At 30.5% G+C, this 20890-nt stretch overlaps 1 protein-coding gene across 1 annotated transcript in view; it reads left to right on the top strand.

Annotated features, from left to right (window-relative positions):
- The window catches only part of LOC129741151 (uncharacterized), a 380499-nt gene that overhangs the window by 122504 nt on the left and 237105 nt on the right, over positions 1-20890 (top strand). Inside the window, exon 3 of the mRNA XM_055732859.1 lies at positions 5623-5958. Within this exon, the coding sequence (XP_055588834.1) occupies positions 5934-5958 (25 nt within the window). The 5' untranslated portion in view covers positions 5623-5933. The remainder of the gene's footprint in view (positions 1-5622; positions 5959-20890) is intronic.

The raw sequence follows: 20890 nt of genomic DNA, 5'->3' as shown, positions 1-20890 counted from the left end.
TCAAAAATGACAAAAATGACAAAAATGACAAAAATGACAAAAATGACAAAAATGACAAAAATGACAAAAATGACAAAAATGACAAAAATGACAAAAATGACAAAAATGACAAAATGACAAAAATGACAAAAATGACAAAAATGACAAAAATGACAAAAATGACAAAAATGACAAAAATGACAAAAATGACAAAAATGACAAAAATGACAAAAATGACAAAAATGACAAAAATGACAAAAATGACAAAAATGACAAAAATGACAAAAATGACAAAAATGACAAAAATGACAAAAATGACAAAAATGACAAAAATGACAAAAATGACAAAAATGACAAAAATGACAAAAATGACAAAAATGACAAAAATGACAAAAATGACAAAAATGACAAAAATGACAAAAATGACAAAAATGACAAAAATGACAAAAATGACAAAAATGACAAAAATGACAAAAATGACAAAAATGACAAAAATGACAAAAATGACAAAAATGACAAAAATGACAAAAATGACAAAAATGACAAAAATGACAAAAATGACAAAAATGACAAAAATGACAAAAATGACAAAAATGACAAAAATGACAAAAATGACAAAAATGACAAAATGACAAAAATGACAAAAATGACAAAAATGACAAAAATGACAAAAATGACAAAAATGACAAAAATGACAAAAATGACAAAAATGACAAAAATGACAAAAATGACAAAAATGACAAAAATGACAAAAATGACAAAAATGACAAAAATGACAAAAATGACAAAAATGACAAAAATGACAAAAATGACAAAAATGACAAAAATGACAAAAATGACAAAAATGACAAAAATGACAAAAATGACAAAAATGACAAAAATGACAAAAATGACAAAAATGACAAAAATGACAAAAATGACAAAAATGACAAAAATGACAAAAATGACAAAAATGACAAAAATGACAAAAATGACAAAAATGACAAAAATGACAAAAATGACAAAAATGACAAAAATGACAAAAATGACAAAAATGACAAAAATGACAAAAATGACAAAAATGACAAAAATGACAAAAATGACAAAAATGACAAAAATGACAAAAATGACAAAAATGACAAAAATGACAAAAATGACAAAAATGACAAAAATGACAAAAATGACAAAAATGACAAAAATGACAAAAATGACAAAAATGACAAAAATGACAAAAATGACAAAAATGACAAAAATGACAAAAATGACAAAAATGACAAAAATGACAAAAATGACAAAAATGACAAAAATGACAAAAATGACAAAAATGACAAAAATGACAAAAATGACAAAAATGACAAAAATGACAAAAATGACAAAAATGACAAAAATGACAAAAATGACAAAAATGACAAAAATGACAAAAATGACAAAAATGACAAAAATGACAAAAATGACAAAAATGACAAAATGACAAAAATGACAAAAATGACAAAAATGACAAAAATGACAAAAATGACAAAAATGACAAAAATGACAAAAATGACAAAAATGACAAAAATGACAAAAATGACAAAAATGACAAAAATGACAAAAATGACAAAAATGACAAAAATGACAAAAATGACAAAAATGACAAAAATGACAAAAATGACAAAATGACAAAAATGACAAAAATGACAAAAATGACAAAAATGACAAAAATGACAAAAATGACAAAAATGACAAAAATGACAAAAATGACAAAAATGACAAAAATGACAAAAATGACAAAAATGACAAAAATGACAAAAATGACAAAAATGACAAAAATGACAAAAATGACAAAAATGACAAAAATGACAAAATGACAAAAATGACAAAAATGACAAAAATGACAAAAATGACAAAAATGACAAAAATGACAAAAATGACAAAAATGACAAAAATGACAAAAATGACAAAAATGACAAAAATGACAAAAATGACAAAAATGACAAAAATGACAAAAATGACAAAAATGACAAAAATGACAAAAATGACAAAAATGACAAAAATGACAAAAATGACAAAATGACAAAAATGACAAAAATGACAAAAATGACAAAAATGACAAAAATGACAAAAATGACAAAAATGACAAAAATGACAAAAATGACAAAAATGACAAAAATGACAAAAATGACAAAAATGACAAAAATGACAAAAATGACAAAAATGACAAAAATGACAAAAATGACAAAAATGACAAAAATGACAAAAATGACAAAAATGACAAAAATGACAAAAATGACAAAAATGACAAAAATGACAAAAATGACAAAAATGACAAAAATGACAAAAATGACAAAAATGACAAAAATGACAAAAATGACAAAAATGACAAAAATGACAAAAATGACAAAAATGACAAAAATGACAAAAATGACAAAAATGACAAAAATGACAAAAATGACAAAAATGACAAAAATGACAAAAATGACAAAAATGACAAAAATGACAAAAATGACAAAAATGACAAAAATGACAAAAATGACAAAAATGACAAAAATGACAAAAATGACAAAAATGACAAAAATGACAAAAATGACAAAAATGACAAAAATGACAAAAATGACAAAAATGACAAAAATGACAAAAATGACAAAAATGACAAAAATGACAAAAATGACAAAAATGACAAAAATGACAAAAATGACAAAAATGACAAAAATGACAAAAATGACAAAAATGACAAAAATGACAAAAATGACAAAAATGACAAAAATGACAAAAATGACAAAAATGACAAAAATGACAAAAATGACAAAAATGACAAAAATGACAAAAATGACAAAAATGACAAAAATGACAAAAATGACAAAAATGACAAAAATGACAAAAATGACAAAAATGACAAAAATGACAAAAATGACAAAAATGACAAAAATGACAAAAATGACAAAAATGACAAAAATGACAAAAATGACAAAAATGACAAAAATGACAAAAATGACAAAAATGACAAAAATGACAAAAATGACAAAAATGACAAAAATGACAAAAATGACAAAAATGACAAAAATGACAAAAATGACAAAAATGACAAAAATGACAAAAATGACAAAAATGACAAAAATGACAAAAATGACAAAAATGAAAAAAAGGCCAAAAATGGCAAAAATGACAAAAATGACAAAAATGAAAAAAAGGCCAAAAATGGCAAAAATGACAAAAATGACAAAAATGACAAAAATGACAAAAATGACAAAAATGACAAAAATGACAAAAATGACAAAAATGACAAAAATGACAAAAATGACAAAAATGACAAAAATGACAAAAATGACAAAAATGACAAAAATGACAAAAATGACAAAAATGACAAAAATGACAAAAATGACAAAAATGACAAAAATGACAAAAATGACAAAAATGACAAAAATGACAAAAATGACAAAAATGACAAAAATGACAAAAATGACAAAAATGACAAAAATGACAAAAATGACAAAAATGACAAAAATGACAAAAATGACAAAAATGACAAAAATGACAAAAATGACAAAAATGACAAAAATGACAAAAATGACAAAAATGACAAAAATGACAAAAATGACAAAAATGACAAAAATGACAAAAATGACAAAAATGACAAAAATGACAAAAATGACAAAAATGACAAAAATGACAAAAATGACAAAAATGACAAAAATGACAAAAATGACAAAAAATGACAAAAATGACAAAAATGACAAAAATGACAAAAATGACAAAAATGACAAAAATGACAAAAATGACAAAAATGACAAAAATGACAATGACAAAAATGACAAAAATGACAAAAATGACAAAAATGACAAAAATGACAAAAATGACAAAAATGACAAAAATGACAAAAATGACAAAAATGACAAAAATGACAAAAATGACAAAAATGACAAAAATGACAAAAATGACAAAAATGACAAAAATGACAAAAATGACAAAAATGACAAAAATGACAAAAATGACAAAAATGACAAAAATGACAAAAATGACAAAAATGACAAAAATGACAAAAATGACAAAAATGACAAAAATGACAAAAATGACAAAAATGACAAAAATGACAAAAATGACAAAAATGACAAAAATGACAAAAATGACAAAAATGACAAAAATGACAAAAATGACAAAAATGACAAAAATGACAAAAATGACAAAAATGACAAAAATGACAAAAATGACAAAAATGACAAAAATGACAAAAATGACAAAAATGACAAAAATGACAAAAATGACAAAAATGACAAAAATGACAAAAATGACAAAAATGACAAAAATGACAAAAATGACAAAAATGACAAAAATGACAAAAATGACAAAAATGACAAAAATGACAAAAATGACAAAAATGACAAAAATGACAAAAATGACAAAAATGACAAAAATGACAAAAATGACAAAAATGACAAAAATGACAAAAATGACAAAAATGACAAAAATGACAAAAATGACAAAAATGACAAAAATGACAAAAATGACAAAAATGACAAAAATGACAAAAATGACAAAAATGACAAAAATGACAAAAATGACAAAAATGACAAAAATGACAAAAATGACAAAAATGACAAAAATGACAAAAATGACAAAAATGACAAAAATGACAAAAATGACAAAAATGACAAAAATGACAAAAATGACAAAAATGACAAAAATGACAAAAATGACAAAAATGACAAAAATGACAAAAATGACAAAAATGACAAAAATGACAAAAATGACAAAAATGACAAAAATGACAAAAATGACAAAAATGACAAAAATGACAAAAATGACAAAAATGACAAAAATGACAAAAATGACAAAAATGACAAAAATGACAAAAATGACAAAAATGACAAAAATGACAAAAATGACAAAAATGACAAAAATGACAAAAATGACAAAAATGACAAAAATGACAAAAATGACAAAAATGACAAAAATGACAAAAATGACAAAAATGACAAAAATGACAAAAATGACAAAAATGACAAAAATGACAAAAATGACAAAAATGACAAAAATGACAAAAATGACAAAAATGACAAAAATGACAAAAATGACAAAAATGACAAAAATGACAAAAATGACAAAAATGACAAAAATGACAAAAATGACAAAAATGACAAAAATGACAAAAATGACAAAAATGACACAAAAATGACACAAAAATAACACAAAAATGACACAAAAATGACACAAAAATGACATAAAAATGACACAATAATGACACAAACATGACACAAAAACTACACAAAAATGACACAAAAAATGACACAAAAAATGACACAAAAAATGACACAAAAATGACACAAAAATGACACAAAAATGACACAAAAATGACACAAAAATGACACAAAAATAGCACAAAAATAACACAAAAATTGCACAAAGATGACACAAAAATTACACAAAAATGAAACAAAAATGACACCAAAGTGCCTTTTTACTGATGAAAATATTTGAAAAAATTACACAAAAAAGGTTCAAAAGTTCTTGTTTTCAATACTTCGTTCCTAGTGAGTATTTTTCACTCACATTTTTGATTTCATGCTTTTCACTCTAGACTGATTTTGTAGAAAATTAATGTTTAAGCTATGATTGATTGTATTTTCCCATAAACCTAAAACGATCTTCACTTGAAACTTACAATTTTTTTCTCTTTTTTCTCTTTCACAGTTACCACACATTTCTTCTGCTCCCAAGCGTCCACGGATTCAAATTGTCGTGGCACGGAACGGTCACACAAAGTACTTCCGTGCGGTTGTTCAAGATTCGTGACTTTGTGTTTTCCCGCTGCTTCCGGCAGCCGCGGTGCGATCAGAATAGGAAAATCACTGGAAGAAACCGTTTAACGGGAAGAAAACACCCGTAGTTTTTCCCATCATCATCGTGTAATCGTTTCTCGTCATCCTCGTCGTCGCTTTTTCGTTGCTTTTTTTTTCGCCCCCACCAAAGGAGTACGTGCACTAAGCACCAGCTACAACAATATGGCTGCCACCATGAGATCCGGAGGTGAGTTTTGAAAATATGAAAAAAAAAATCCTTACTATTGTTTTGGGGGAATAAACGGAACCAGTCAGCAGGAAGCGATAATGAGTAGCAGGAAATCTTACCGCGAGCAGGAGGTTTATTTTGCTCTCTAAAGTCCTTAAGTGATGATTTTGGATCACGGTCGCAAGCACGCAAAAATAAAGAACACGCTCATGGGTATTTAATTTTAAAGATGACTTTATGAAAAGCTAGAAAGGAAAATCGATTAAAATCCATCTCTGAGACGTTATGCAAAAGTTTTAATAAGAAATATCAAAATTAAGCCAAAATTGTTTGTGTTCCAAATTCACTGAATATCAAAAAAAAAAATATCTCCCATGAATGAATAAAAAAAAAATTAAGTTATGTCTTCAAAACAGAGTAGACTTAATAACATCTCGAAAATAAAACTTTTGGCAGGCAAAACCGTTCAAAACTTCATTATTCATTTACGGAAAATCATTCCGAAATAGTTCTTACATGGACGAAGCAAAAACTTCGTACATGTCAAGCAAGCAAAAATTTAATAATAAAAAGGTTTGCTGTTTTGCAAGAAAACTTAAAAAAACAGTTATGGTTTCCCATCTTGACCCACTTTATTTCACACAGAAATTATACAGAAGAACCCCACCGACTAGTCCAATCTTCCGATGTACTCCAAAGAAGCAGCTTTTCTTCTGGAACATTATGATTGTATCTGATATTTGGTTTTTCTCCAATCTCCTCGAGAGAGAAACACAACTTTTTATACCAGCTAATACAAAAAGGTCAGACGGGCGAGAGCAACATGTGATTTGTTGTTTTTCGTGTGCCAGTTTGACGCAGCTGGATGCCCCCGAATGGAGTTTGTTGTGCTGTGAAAAGAAAATTCTGATTGCGTTTTGGTTGTTGTACATATTTATTTTGAAACGAATTACCCTGCCTCCGGGATGAATTCGTAATCACTTGACCGATTTTTGACTGAAAAGTTTAAATTGATTGAAATTTGCTTGAAACTTTCATAAATATGATCAGGTTCAGCGGTTCAGGGTAAAGCAGTTGATATTCAAATATGTGAATTAAAACTTTGTCATAGGCATGAAACAAATGTTGGGGATAGTAAATTGAAAAATTCGAAATATTTTAAGGTCAGATGGATTCAAAAACTGTTTTTCATTTCCAATACTCATTCCCTTCACAAGACAAAGGACTCTTTTGAAACGAGGATGGACAGAACCACCGATGACGGTGGCAAAAAGGCTATGGAAATTATCCTTCGTCCTCCATCCGGCTCAGGTTGTGTACTGCTTAAGATATCGGATTGGTAATACGATACATGAATGGTGTTGTGAGTTCAAATCTCACTTCCCGACCTCACTTTCTTGTTTCTGGGATGAATTATCCAATAGGAAGAAAATCCCATAAAAAGTTTTTCTTGTTTCACTTGAATGTAAGGCTATGATCATTTAGTATCCGGGCAGTTACATACGTGTGTATATTAAAAACTATTCATTTGATCGAAAAACTTTCTATGGAGGAAATGAAGGTATTGATATGACATTTAATATAAAAATACAAAAAAAAAATATTTATCAATGATTTTAAGAAATACTCTTACTTTTTCATAAAATCTCTTTTTTATCTTTGCACACTTTTTTCAGTCATGTATTGATCTATAATTATTACCACAGAAGCAAAACCTTTGAAAAATCATGATATTTTACACAAACTAACCTGGAAAAAGCAATTAGAATCTGTTTGGAACCTTTTCATGAGTAGGCATCTTGAAGAATTTGATCTCTTAAATCCGATTTTAACATAAATTTCTTTGTCCATCAGAACACATTTGCCATATTGCGTATAAACCGATTGTACAGATTGCGATCTATGGAACTGCTCACTATTAGTTCTTTACTTGGTGTCTACTAGTCCGACAACACTTTTTGCTTGCCGGAAATGGATTATTTGCATTATTTAAGGGGTCTGCATTCAATTATCCCAAATTACCATAGACTTTTTACCATATTTTAGCTCAAGGGCTCCACTCCGATGCTTAATTTGAACTTCGTGTGGATCCTAGAGTGGCTCCTTATACTTCTTAACCATTTTGTCCAAAAAAACAATCAGAAAAAATCAACAGTTTATGAGTTTTCAAGTCGACAATGAACAATTTTCCAAAAAATGCAAAAAATGCAAATGCAAAATGCACAAAAGGTGCAAATTTGTGCAAAATTATTTTTACCATTTCTTTTTGCATCGTTAATATCTCAAACACATGTTAACTTAAAAATCTAACAAAAATAAACAAGATAGTCCTTTTCATAACCAACACAACGCTGCTAAAGTTTTGCATATCCGATCGCTAGTAATGTAGCTATGACCGAAATAAAGTGCCCGGATACTAAATGATCATAGCTTTAGTGGTAAAGCATCATTTTGCTTGGGTGCTCGAGTCTTAATGCCAGTTGTGCTTTTCCAATCATTTCATCTGTGGTATAGTACACATGTCAGCGCATTTTTGGCACGAAGATTCGATTAATAGGCATTAGATTTTTGCAACCTCTTCTATAGTTGCACGAAAACTAGAATACCTTTTTTCGAATTCGTTCATAATTATCTGTTCAAACGAATGGCAGATACGCCTTAAACAAGAATAAAAGGGTCTTAAAGTTAAACTTAATTTGAATGATCTACTATCTACGGGAAACGCTAAAAAATAGCGGAAAATCTCGAAGCCAATAAAAGGTTTTAAATTACTAAATTTTTGCACGATCTGAATTTCAAAAATAAATCAGATTGAGCAAGAAAAATGATAGTACTACCTTGATGAATAACCTGATATCTGGATAACCAACTTCTTTCGATAGTTAAAAATCTTTCTCTATTTTACAAATTTTGGTAGCAAGTTTCAGTCTAGTTTGTCGGTTGAAGTATTTTGTTTTTCGGTCTTGAGTTTTATAATTGCTAATTGAATTTTTGAGACATTCAAAAAGTTTGAAATGTTTCACAATATTCACTACCTAAAATAAAAAATCAAAACACCATATACATAAGGTTTGGTATGCAGAGAGTGTTAAAATCTTCATTTTCAATTTTTCCCGAGGATCCCAATAATTCCCAGGAAATGGATCGTCAGATTTTCCGAATCCCGGGAACACTTAAATGGCCGAGAAATGGACATTCTATTCGAAACTAATCATTCCGGAAAATAAAACGAAAATACTTAAAATTGCAAACCAATTTTTAGATTTGGATTTGAAATGTTTACTTTTGTCTCTTATGCAGAAAAGGAACTTTAGAAAGTTTCAAAATTGTGATTCCGAATTGAAAAATCTGAAACAGTTTTAGAAAATATTCATAAATTTGATATAGATTCACAAGATGAATTTCGAATGAATAATAGGAGAAAAAATTCATATTTTTCCTTGAAATTTTGTTCAAAATCGTTAAGAAATTCTAAATCAAGATATGGAACTCAGTTTCTAAATGCAGGAGTCAGATTTGAAATTAAAATTGAAAATGTGGATTCAGTTTCAGGTCGAAGTTAAGTTTTTTAATAAACATTAAAATATCAATGTGAGAATTTTGTTTAGGATTCAAATTCGAGAGCGAAGTTTCATCGCAGTTTCATATGATTCTGGATTAGAAATTAAAAATTCAATTTTCAAACAGAATCAATTTGGGAACATAAACCTAAAAAAATTACAAATATACAATAAAATAGGAATCACTTAGAAAATCTCGTTTTTTGAAAAACAGAGATTTTGATTAATTATAAAATAAATACTCACAGGATCCAATTTATTAAAAAACTAATTTATCTTCAAATGGAAATTTCACTGGTAATATATTATATTGGATTTTCATTTAATATAATTTATTTTTAATATTTCAAAAGCAAAATTTCACACTAAAAACTTGATTTTGAATCGATTTTGAAAGAGAAGTAAATAAATCTGATTTGAATCTAAGTTAACGATTCAAATCAATTCAATTCAATCTGTTACTATTATTTCCAACAATTTCATTGATTTTTACCTATGCTTTGAATGGTTTTGCTTGTGGTTGATTAAATAAGCTTATTACCAGGGAAGGATTAAGCCATTGGGCCTAGGGTAAATTTTCTCGGGGAGGGGTGTGTTTGTGTTGGGGGTTTCGGGGTGGGAACACTATAGATCTTTCTTTAGCTTTCAGATAATGATCATAATTTGAAGAAAAGAATTAAATGCAAATCATAATTCAAAACCTTAAATAAAATTTAATTTAGAACCAAAATTCTCTGTTTGAAATTAAAATCATAATTTTAGCAACCAATTACAAATGATATCTTAAAAATCTGTTTTAATGTTTTTTGTAATTATTTTAAAAATGTTATGTACAGTACCGTTCATAATTGTATAGAAATTGGAAGCAAGCGCACTGTCACTTCGACTTTGAACTTCCATAACTTTTTACTCTGATGATAGTTTTTGATCAAATTTTTTGCGTTAGATAGACCAACTATCACACAAAATTTGAGCTCTGTCGAGTTTGTGTGGCCTGAGAAACAGTAAATTTACGAAAATCGTACTTTTTGGACTTTTCTCATTCAAACTGCAATATCTCTGAAACTACGCAACATTTTTTATTGAAATTTTGCATAGTGATTGTTGAAATATATAAAGCTAGCATGTCTGAAGTTTTCGAAAAGTTCTTTCGATGTGATCAAAAGTTACGCGGGGTGCAATATTTCAGGCATGAACCTTGAAATGCGATTTCTATAGAATTTTGGACGATTAATGAGAACAATATCATTTCCTCTACCAATCAGACAAAAAATGTCTGGCAAAAGCAATGAAGAAAAGAAAAAATGGAATAAATGGTCCATTTGTGTTTTGAAATCAGAATCTCGCGATATTGTTGTGATTTTTCGGTTGAAATAGATTAACTGGTTGTTAAACAGAAAATATGATTTTCCTATGAAAACATTCGTCCAAAATTCTATAGAAATCGCAATTCAAGGTTCATGCCTGAAATATTGCACCCCGCGTAACTTTTGATCACATCGAAAGAACTTTTCGAAAACTTCAGACATGCTAGCTTCATATTTCAACAATCACTGTGCAAAATTTCAATAAAAAATGTTGCGTAGTTTCAGAGATATTGCAGTTTGAATGAGAAAAGTCCAAAAAGTACGATTTTCGTAAAATTACTGTTTCTCAGGCCACACAAACTCGACAGAGCTCAAATTTTGTGTGATAATAGTGTGATAGTTGGTCTATCTAACGCAAAAAAATTGATCAAAAACTATCATCAGAGTAAAAAGTTATGGAAGTTCAAAGTCGAAGTGACAGTGCGCTTGCTTCCAATTTCTATACAATTATGAACGGTACTGTAGATTTCAATTCTTAAAAAGAATAAGATCTTCTTCAGATCAAATATTAAAAATAGACAGTTTTGTCAAACTGTACTTTTTAATGTGACGAAAGTTTGGTTTAAAAATATAAAATCAGATTTTTTTTATTTTCATAGAGTGCCGTAGTATAGTGTAAATCAGAATGGAGATTAGATGTTCAAAACACTCATTCAGTTATCATGAACAAAATCAGATTAGGAATTTAATAAGTTCATAACCTTAAACAAAGATCTCGAGTTGAGAAAAATCGGAAAAAAACATGAAACTAACGAAAAAAAAACAAGACTTAAAAGTTTCAATGAATTCATTTTCTATTAAAAATTTGTACTTTGTATTTGTGACTTCAGCAGAGTAAAATTTTCAAATGTACATCACTTTTAAAATTATTATCCTTAGAATCAAAAGTATTAAAATACCAAATCAGTTAGCAAAATTTTAATGCGAAATTAAACTCATAGTCTGAAATTGGAATGGAAATTTATCAGAAATACTTAGTTTTGCCAACGTGTTAAATTTGAGGAACTAAAGAATTTTGTTTTATAAAAAAAAATCAGAATTGATTTTCAGACAAAATGATGTACAGTATAAAAACCATAGAAATAAAAAAAAACGATTGAAAAGCTACAATTATTTTATTTTTTTAAATTTTACTCATTGTTTTTCAGTAAACATTCCAGATTACCCGGCTTTATTTATTTTATTTTGTGCAACGCTCGAGAAATGTTTCCTTTCCTTTTTTGTTTTTTTTTTAAATTTCATTAATACCCAGAGTTTACCAGAATATTTCCCGGATAAAATTTTTAAGAAATGTGTTATAGAATCTTTCAGTTAGTTTAAGTTATCATGAATCTATCCGAAGATAGCATAAAATTTCTCCCAAAAATTAGAAAATTTTGAAGTTTATATAATAAAACTTGTAATTGTGCTAGATACTTGTAATAAATGAAAATAGGTGTTTTCATTTACTCTATTAATGTTGAACTGTAAGTATTCTCTCAAAAACTGTTAATCACTGAAATTTATTAAAACTTTTACAATACCAAGAAACAGTCACTCCTGTCGCAGTAAAAGTCGAAACATTTTTTTTTAAATGTGGAGAACGGAAACTTTATGTTTGACTGGCTAGGAGCTTCTAAAGTATATTATTATTTAAAAATTAAGTCAATATCTATATGTTTCATTCGTTGTGGGGTAAGCATTCCAGATTCCCCGGATTTGTTCGAACTTGCCAGGGTTTACAAAGTAAAGTGGTTTAGTAAAGCAAACTATGGTCTGGCCCATTCGCCTGAATATAATAAAAATCAGTCCGTATTTTGCTATATTTGCTTACTTTACTAATAAAAAAAACTCAAATTGGGCACTACTTTTTTCAGTTAGCTAAAATTTGAAGTGTTTTTCCCTAATATCTTCTTAATTTATTTTTTTTTTTTTCAGAACAATCAGTAGGTTGTCTTCAGATTTGTTCGGATTTTGTGTTAAATAAATCGAAATTAAATCTACAGTTTTTTAGGTTTTAAATAAGTCGTCCTAATTCGCTCAGGCCACATAAATCTTGGGAAGGAGTATAAAAGTAAAATAAAAAAAAAACTTACCTTTAATTCCAATAAGCAACATTAAAGTAACCAATGGATAGCTCATATTTTTGCTAACATTTTAATAAATAAAAACTATGTTTAAAGCTGTCGAAAACTAGTGCTGTAAATTTACCTTATAATTTATTTTTCGTCACCCAACTTCCTCTGAATGTTTATACTGATGGTTTAAAAACGCCTTGAAGTAGACAAGCAATTTCAATATGCAAATAGTAATATTCTCTGGCAACCAAAGGAGGTGGGAAAGTTCTTGATGAATACTTTTTAAAACTTTTGAAGTCGAAAACTTAAATAAGGTGAATGTCGAAAACTAGACCATCAAAAGGTTAAAGTAAAACGTAGACCGCTGCAAAAAAAAACTTTTTACTAACATATGTTTTTCCGATGCCTTTTGGGTCACTAAGCGTAGGTGTACAATTTGAGATGATTTGGTTGATTCCTGACTTAGCGCAACGTGTTTCAATTTTGTATGGAAATTTGTATGGAAGAAGAAATTCAAATGGGCTTGAAATGAAGTCGGTCTTTGATTTTTGGTTTTGACTATTCTTAAGCTTTATAGCCCTGGCTGTGTAAAGTAGCTATCACAACTATAAACTAAGCTGTCAAAAACCAAAAAAATAAAATAATTTGTAAAACATCAAATATTTTTTCTAGGGTACAAGTTAGGTTTGTGCTTTGTTCCCATAAATTGTACTGCAAGAACTAGAAATATTTTTCATCCAAAGTTATATTTTTGGGAACATTCAGCACATATGGCACATCTCTGGCGATTTTTGAATCAACAACTTTGTTTTTTCATACAAATTTACACACAAAATTGAAACTCGTTGCGTTAATTCAAGACTGGATGGATCGCTTCAGAAAAAAAATTATTGCAATTTCTTTCAGCAGAATAACCGAAAAAAGTTATGGGAGGTGTAAAAATGTAGAAACCTAAAATTTACAAACAAAGCTTGCTGCGGTTATATGTTTATATTGTTTCCATAGTGAAAAACGCCTTGAAAAAGACAAGCAAATAATGATATTCCCTTGTAAACAAAGGAGGTTAATGTAAATGTTTTTATCGAAAACTAAAACTTCTGGTGTAAAAATCTAAAATAAGTTAAATGTTGAAAACTAGACCATTAAAAGGTTATAGCAAAAAGAGAATAAAAACTTTGTTTCGAGACTTAAATACACCCATAGAAGAGGTTGCAAAAATCCAATGCCTATTTAGCACATCTCTGTGCCGATAATGCGCTGAAATGTGCACTGTGCCGAAGATGATATGTTTGAAAAACCGTAACTGGCATACGGACTTGGCTCCCAACTAAAATGATGCATGACCACTACATTCAAGCAAAACAAGAAAAACATTTTATGGGATTTCGTTCCTATTGGATAATTCATCCCAGAAACAAGAAAATAAAAATATAAACCACAGCGCCCGTAGGGAGAATCGAACTCACATCACTAACTATGTGGTCTTGCCAGACCGACATCTTAACCAGTGTACTATTTGAGCTTCATGCAGGAAGAGGGATATTTGTCATAGGCATTCTGCCACCGATCAATCACAAAAGAAACGCACGACAGTGGCTTCCCGGCGTTTGGCCTCCTTTCAAGGTATTCATTTGTCTTGCGATGGAAACGGGAAAGGAACGGGAGTGGAGGAAACGGGAACCCCATTGAATGAGAACTGTGCTTTGCTTCTTCTTCTTCTTTCTTCTTCTTCGTTTTAGTTTATTTTGGCCAGAGAATGGAACTCTATAACACCACTTTTCATTTGATTTTAACTTGCACGGTTTTAACTCGAGTAAGTGTTGCCAATTTTGTTTCTAGATTTTGAACTTTGCTTTTTCTAGAAAACTTAAAACTTCTTTCATTCTTTTTTCGTCGAAGTCTCGAATAAGTTCGAGAAGATTGCTGAGTTTTTCCCAATCGTAATAGTTTCGTAAGTGATTGTAGTTTATGCAGCTTAAAATGGCGTGTTCGCTGGTGAAGGGTACTTCACATAGTTCACAACTCGATGTGTCACGTACTCTCATAATACCAAGCCAGTAAGGTGAGAAATCGTGACCACTTAACAGTCGATTCATTGTTCGAACTTGAATATTATTCAATTTGGTATTCCAATACCATGGTTTTTCGTGAAAAGCAGATTGAAATCGATAGAACTTCGTTCCTTTATTCGTGATGTTGGTATATTCTTTATACCATTCGTTAATTGAAGTGAACCAATCTTGTTTCGTTTTGAGTGTTTTATCACTTAAGCGAAATTTGTTTATCATCACACATGGGCTTGATAATCCTTGCTTTGCTAAGTAGTCTGCCTTTTCATTTCCGTTGATTTGGATATGTGCAGGGATCCACTGTATCGTCGTCTTTTTTAACTCAGCAAGAGTTAATATTTTAAAAGTCAGTTCATCAAACTCATTCGTTTCTAGGTGTTTTTTTAAAATCATACATGATGCTTGGGAGTCTGTCAGGATCAAATTTCTGTTTGTGTTATCCGGCTCGATGGCTTCCAGTGCTGTTTTGATGGCAATCAACTCAGCTGTAGTTATTGAAACTTCATTTGCCAACTGTATGCTGATTTCTTTATTGTTGTATATTTCAAAAACTCCTATTCCACATTTATTCTCGCTTTTAGATGCATCCGTATAAATTAAATTATAGCATGGGTATTGTGTATTGAGCATGTTCATAACTTCTTTCCTCATAACATCTGCTGTCTGTTGTTTTTTTCGTATTTGTGTGTTTATTATTTGATCCTGAACTGATACTGTAATTACTTGATTATTTGTGCTGCGCTGAACGTATAGTTGTTGGAATTCGTCTGCATATTTGAGGAACATTTGTTCTATAAAAGTATATCTTTTTTCTAAATTTCCTGTTGGATTTTCTAACGATTGTAGTTGTTGTGCAATAAGATCGTTCCTATAGATATGATGCATTATTCGTTTTTTTGCCAGGTATTCTCTTTTCATGTATAATGGACCTTCTCCTGCTATTGCTGCCAAAGTGTTTACAGGCGTCGATTTGGTACAGCCAGTGGCGATTCGAAGGCATTGTCTGTTTGTGATTTCTAGTTTATTGATGTAAGTTTTATTTGTTCCTCCGTAAATTGTTGATCCATAGTTTAAAAAATTCCCATATAGAGCTTTATGGTATAACATCATTACCCGGGGGGTAGCTCCCTTTTTGATGGTTCCAATAATTTTAAGCATGTTCTGTCTTTCATGTACTTTTTCAATTATTGTTTTCACATGTGTGCCATATTTTAGTGGTTGATCTAATGTTATGCCCAGGTACTTGTATTTTCTGACCGTTTCCAATAACTCACCATTTATCTTAAGATTTAAAGTTTTATCACTGTTTTTGAATATCATTGCTTTTGTTTTTGCGCAATTAATGACTAGTCCTAGTTCTGAGGCTTTCCTAACAAAAACATCAATTTGTTGTTGCATTTTTTCTATAGCTCGTTTTTCATTTTTAAGTCGAACTAATTTGAAAAAATCGTCGGCGAATTGCAGTGTTATTTCGTTTGGGTCTAAGTTTGTTTCATGGAGGCTTGAGGTGTAAATATTGAAGAGGGTTGGAGAGAGAACATCTCCTTGTGGTAATCCACTAGAAACTACGTGTTCCACTCGTCCTTCTTCCGTGTATATTATGGTTTTTCTATTTATTAGAAAATTATATATCCACGTAATACTGTCAGGACTAAAGTTATGTTCTATCATAATATTTCGCAGTTTGTTGACATTTATAGAATTGAAAGCATTTTTGAAATCAAAAAATACTCCAATCACTGTCATACCTTTTCTTTTACTTTCCATTATGTAGTTTGTGGCATATGTAACGCAGTGTTCTGTTGACATGTTTTTTCGAAAACCAAAGGATGTTTCCGGAAGTATTTTTGACATCTGTAGTGTTTTGTTAATATCCTCTAATACCGCTGTGTTCAAATGCAGGGCACAAAAATCTTCAAAGCACTTAAAACACTGTTCATCTATGTTATGTGTGAATAATAAAAAAAATACACCGCAATTTTTCAAGAACCATTTCCGCTCCAGCATTCCCGAAAGCACGAACTCACCAGCTGATGAGAGCTTTTCCAGCAAAAACAACAACAACATCTCCCCCCCTACAAAAAGCACCCAAAACCCAAACCGGCTCTAGTATGGAAGCACACAAAATAGTCAAAGATCAGCACGTTTCGGTGTAGGTGCGTGGGAGGCACAACACATTCATTCAGCCAGCCTGTCACACAACAATCCACCCACCCGGCTTGCTGACTGGGAGCGGAAACCGTAAAAGTAAATTTATTTTTGTCTACTCATTGAAGGTGGACATATACGTAGGCTGCATGCATATGTAGATGTGGTTGGAAGAACTCAGCTGCCATTTCTGAGCTCCCGCAGCATCCTTCGATCGTCGAGGAAATGGGGTCTCTCCTTTCACGCGGAAAATTGAAAACAAGGAACTCGTGAGCGTACTTTCGATTCTCGCGGAAAGTGTCTGAGAGATGATGGTGAATATTTTCCAGCTAGTGGTGAATTTTCTAAGATTTCACAAACACACCGGAAAAAAATCAGGACGAGGGACCATCTGCAGAGATGCGGTGACGTTTGTGTGTGATGACAGGACGGGAAAATGCTGTCCTGGTTTTGTGTACATTTTCCAAAAGCTCGCTGATGCTGCTGCCGCCTGGGAGGGAGTAAATGGAAAATCGAGATGAATCACCCTTTTTAGAAAACGATTTCAAAAGCATGTGGAAAATTCTAAAGGATGTGATGTTATTTTCTGTTTGGCCAAATCGTTCGGTCGGATGAGCAAACATTAGCAGGTAATGTGGTCCATGTGGCGGGGGGAAAGAGGCAGGCTTGAAGCGAGCGGGGATTGTTATTGTTTTGAAACGATTTTCTTGTCTCTAAGCCCTAAGCTCTCGGTAAGAAGAGCGAGCGAGAGCGAACATGGTGAGAGCACCAATGCAATGTTGGCAGCAGGAATGAAGCTGGGGAGCAATTATCTCAGTGTTTGTGCTTTAAATGCTTCCAGGTGGAAACAGATTGGAGTCTAGGATACACGTAGGGTAAATGATCTTGAGCGGAACTAGTCAAAATCTGATCTTGAGCGGAACCATTTACTTTTTCTAAGTTCTAGGCAATGATTGTTTATGAATCTTACCAAACTGTTGAAAAAACACTTTTTCAAGATCTTGTCATACAAGCATTGACATTTTTGCTAAAATTTATTAACTCAAATAATGTTATTAGAAGATTTAAAAACATACGCTTTTCTGCTGCAATTTTTATCAATCTACGCTGACTTTGAACGTCAATTTATGTCACCCTTGACCGTTGTAAACTAATTCTCAATGATTAAAATGGTAGAAAAACTCATAAAAAAGCATTATTCGGATTTTTGTAGCAAGTTTTCCCTCAGAATATCAATTAATAGCGTAGTTTTTAAAAGTAAAATATGATCTTGAGTGGAACCATCTTCGATCTTGAGCGGAACTACTAGCTTCCGAAATAAACCGCTAGGTGCGCTGCCTTATGCCTAATGTCTCACACGCAGTTTATACCCCTGAATGTATGCAGCACATTTGTTTATTTCTTATTCTATCAAAATGTAAAATTAAGTTCGAAGAGAACAAAAACTAATTAATTGGCGTCACAGCGTACCAAACTAGGCACACAAAAAGTTTAATTTTTTGGGGTTCAAGAAATGTGTTTTTGAATCTTACTTTCAGAGGGACGACGAGAAGGAGGAGAAAGGCTTTCATACATAATTTTTGGCATAATTCGAGAACTAATGAAGCCAATCAAGTTAAATCATTATTTCAGAATAAGAATCAATCTTCATTGCCATTCTTATTCGTACTTTATGAAGTAGCTTTCTTTTAAAGAGATTGTTTCAGATGTTCACATTCCAATTGAAAACGATATACTATCGAATAAATAAAAATTCATATTGCTTTTTTACACACATCATTTTAGTTTTACAAAGTGTAGCAAAGCACACCGGGTTAGCTATTTTATAATACTTCACAATTCAATTGGTGGCCTGGTATTAAAAACCTATCCGATTTCCTTGTGTTTGACTTTACATTTGAGCTCGAACTGGAAATTGGTTTGAGAAATAATTGTTTTATCAATTGAGATAAATAATTAATGTTTCAATAAATGTCAACGTGGTTCATGAGAAACTGGAATTTATTTAAAACTTTATTCTATGAATAAGTTGCTTACAGCAAGGTTGCCGAAATAACAGTTATATCTGTTATTTCACAAAATTTTGAGGAAATTTTTATCACAGAATCTGTGTCACAGAACACGATATTTTTAAATATTTACAGATTTCACAGAATTATTTAATTGCGAACATTGAATTAAAAAAGTATGAGAAGATTTTCAACGTAAACTGATTTTTCCCAACTAAAATATAAACACGACACAAATTATCATGAATTTCCAATAAAGTTAAAGGAATTAAGGAAATAAGGATTAAAAAAATGAGAGTTTTTTCTCAAAAACATTGATTTAGAGCAATGTACCGTTTTTTGCCAAATCTGTAATTTAAAGTATCTTTTTTTTATTACTAATTTTGTCGTTACCTTCATCAATCAATCAATCAATAAAATATACTAACGAATTTAATTTTTGTGATTAAAAAAACTAAAATTTGAGTTTAGAGAAACGATTCTTTCAAAATAGGATACAGTGCATCAAAGAGAAATTGGACTTTTTTTTAAGCAAGAAATAAATTTGAACGGATATTTTGAGAACACCTTTGGAACGCTAAGTTTCTTTTTTTCACGTAAAAAGATTAATTTTTGAACTTTAAAATCTTCAAAGATGAAATTTAATTGAAGTTTTCACAGTTACACAAGTATTAGGAATAAGAGCTATTAAAGATGTTGACAGATGAAAATGGTTCCGCTCAAGATCATATTTTGGTTCCGCTCAAGATCAGCGTGGTTCCGCTCAAGATCAGAATTCTTACTTCAGTAAAACATCTCTAGAGTTATAAGGATTCACTCTAAAATATTCTAAAAATCATCATTAGAAAGCAGAAACCAAGTTCTATCCGCTGATTTGAAAAAATATTTGTTGGGATATAACCCAAAGCCATACCGCTTGATCAACTGTTCCGAGTTGCGTCGAATTGAGCCAATTGGTTCCGCTCAAGATCATTTACCCTATGAAGTAAAAAATCATCTTAATTTATTCTGTTAATTTTAGCTTGAATTTTTCCAGAACTATTTGCATGCTTTTTATGCCCTAAGATCCAATTTGCCAGTCTTTTTTTGACAATTATCTGAGTCAGAATTGAGATATAGCTTGCTCAGGGTTAGGAATAGAATAACTGATAGGGTTTGGATTTGAATAAGTATCATGTAGGGTTTTAATTTTTTTTATCGATATACTTCAGCAGCGTTAATTTTTTTTATCAAACTGCAAAAAAAAACAAACACACAAAAAACAATTTCTCAAAAACTGAGCCTTATTTGATTTCCTTCTTTTATTAATGTGAATAAATCCAGCTAAATGAGGACTCGTTTTTACAATATTCTGTTAACCGGGACAAACCGTTGTTTTGCTTTAATTAGCCACTTTATTTTGAATACTACACCCATAGAAGAGGTTGCAAAATTCCAATGCCTATTTAGCAACTCTCTGTGCCGAAAATGCGCTGAAATGTGCACTGTGCCGAAGACGTTATGTTTGAAAAACCGTAACTGTCATAAGGACTCGGCTCCCAACCAAAATGATGCATGACCACGGCGCCGTAAGGGAGTCGAACTCAAATCACTAATTATATCGTCTTGCCAGTCCGATACTTTAACCAGTGAACTATTTGAGCTTCATGCAGAAAGAGGGATATTTGTCATAGGCTTTCTGCCACCGATCAATCACAAAAAAAACGCACAACGGTAGTTTCCCGGCGTTTGGCCTACTTT

This window comes from Uranotaenia lowii, chromosome 2 (assembly GCF_029784155.1).
Source record: "Uranotaenia lowii strain MFRU-FL chromosome 2, ASM2978415v1, whole genome shotgun sequence".
NCBI lineage: Eukaryota > Metazoa > Arthropoda > Insecta > Diptera > Culicidae > Uranotaenia > Uranotaenia lowii.
The sequence above is the reverse complement of the archived record's forward strand: the minus strand, read 5'-3'. Positions and strand labels throughout refer to the sequence as shown.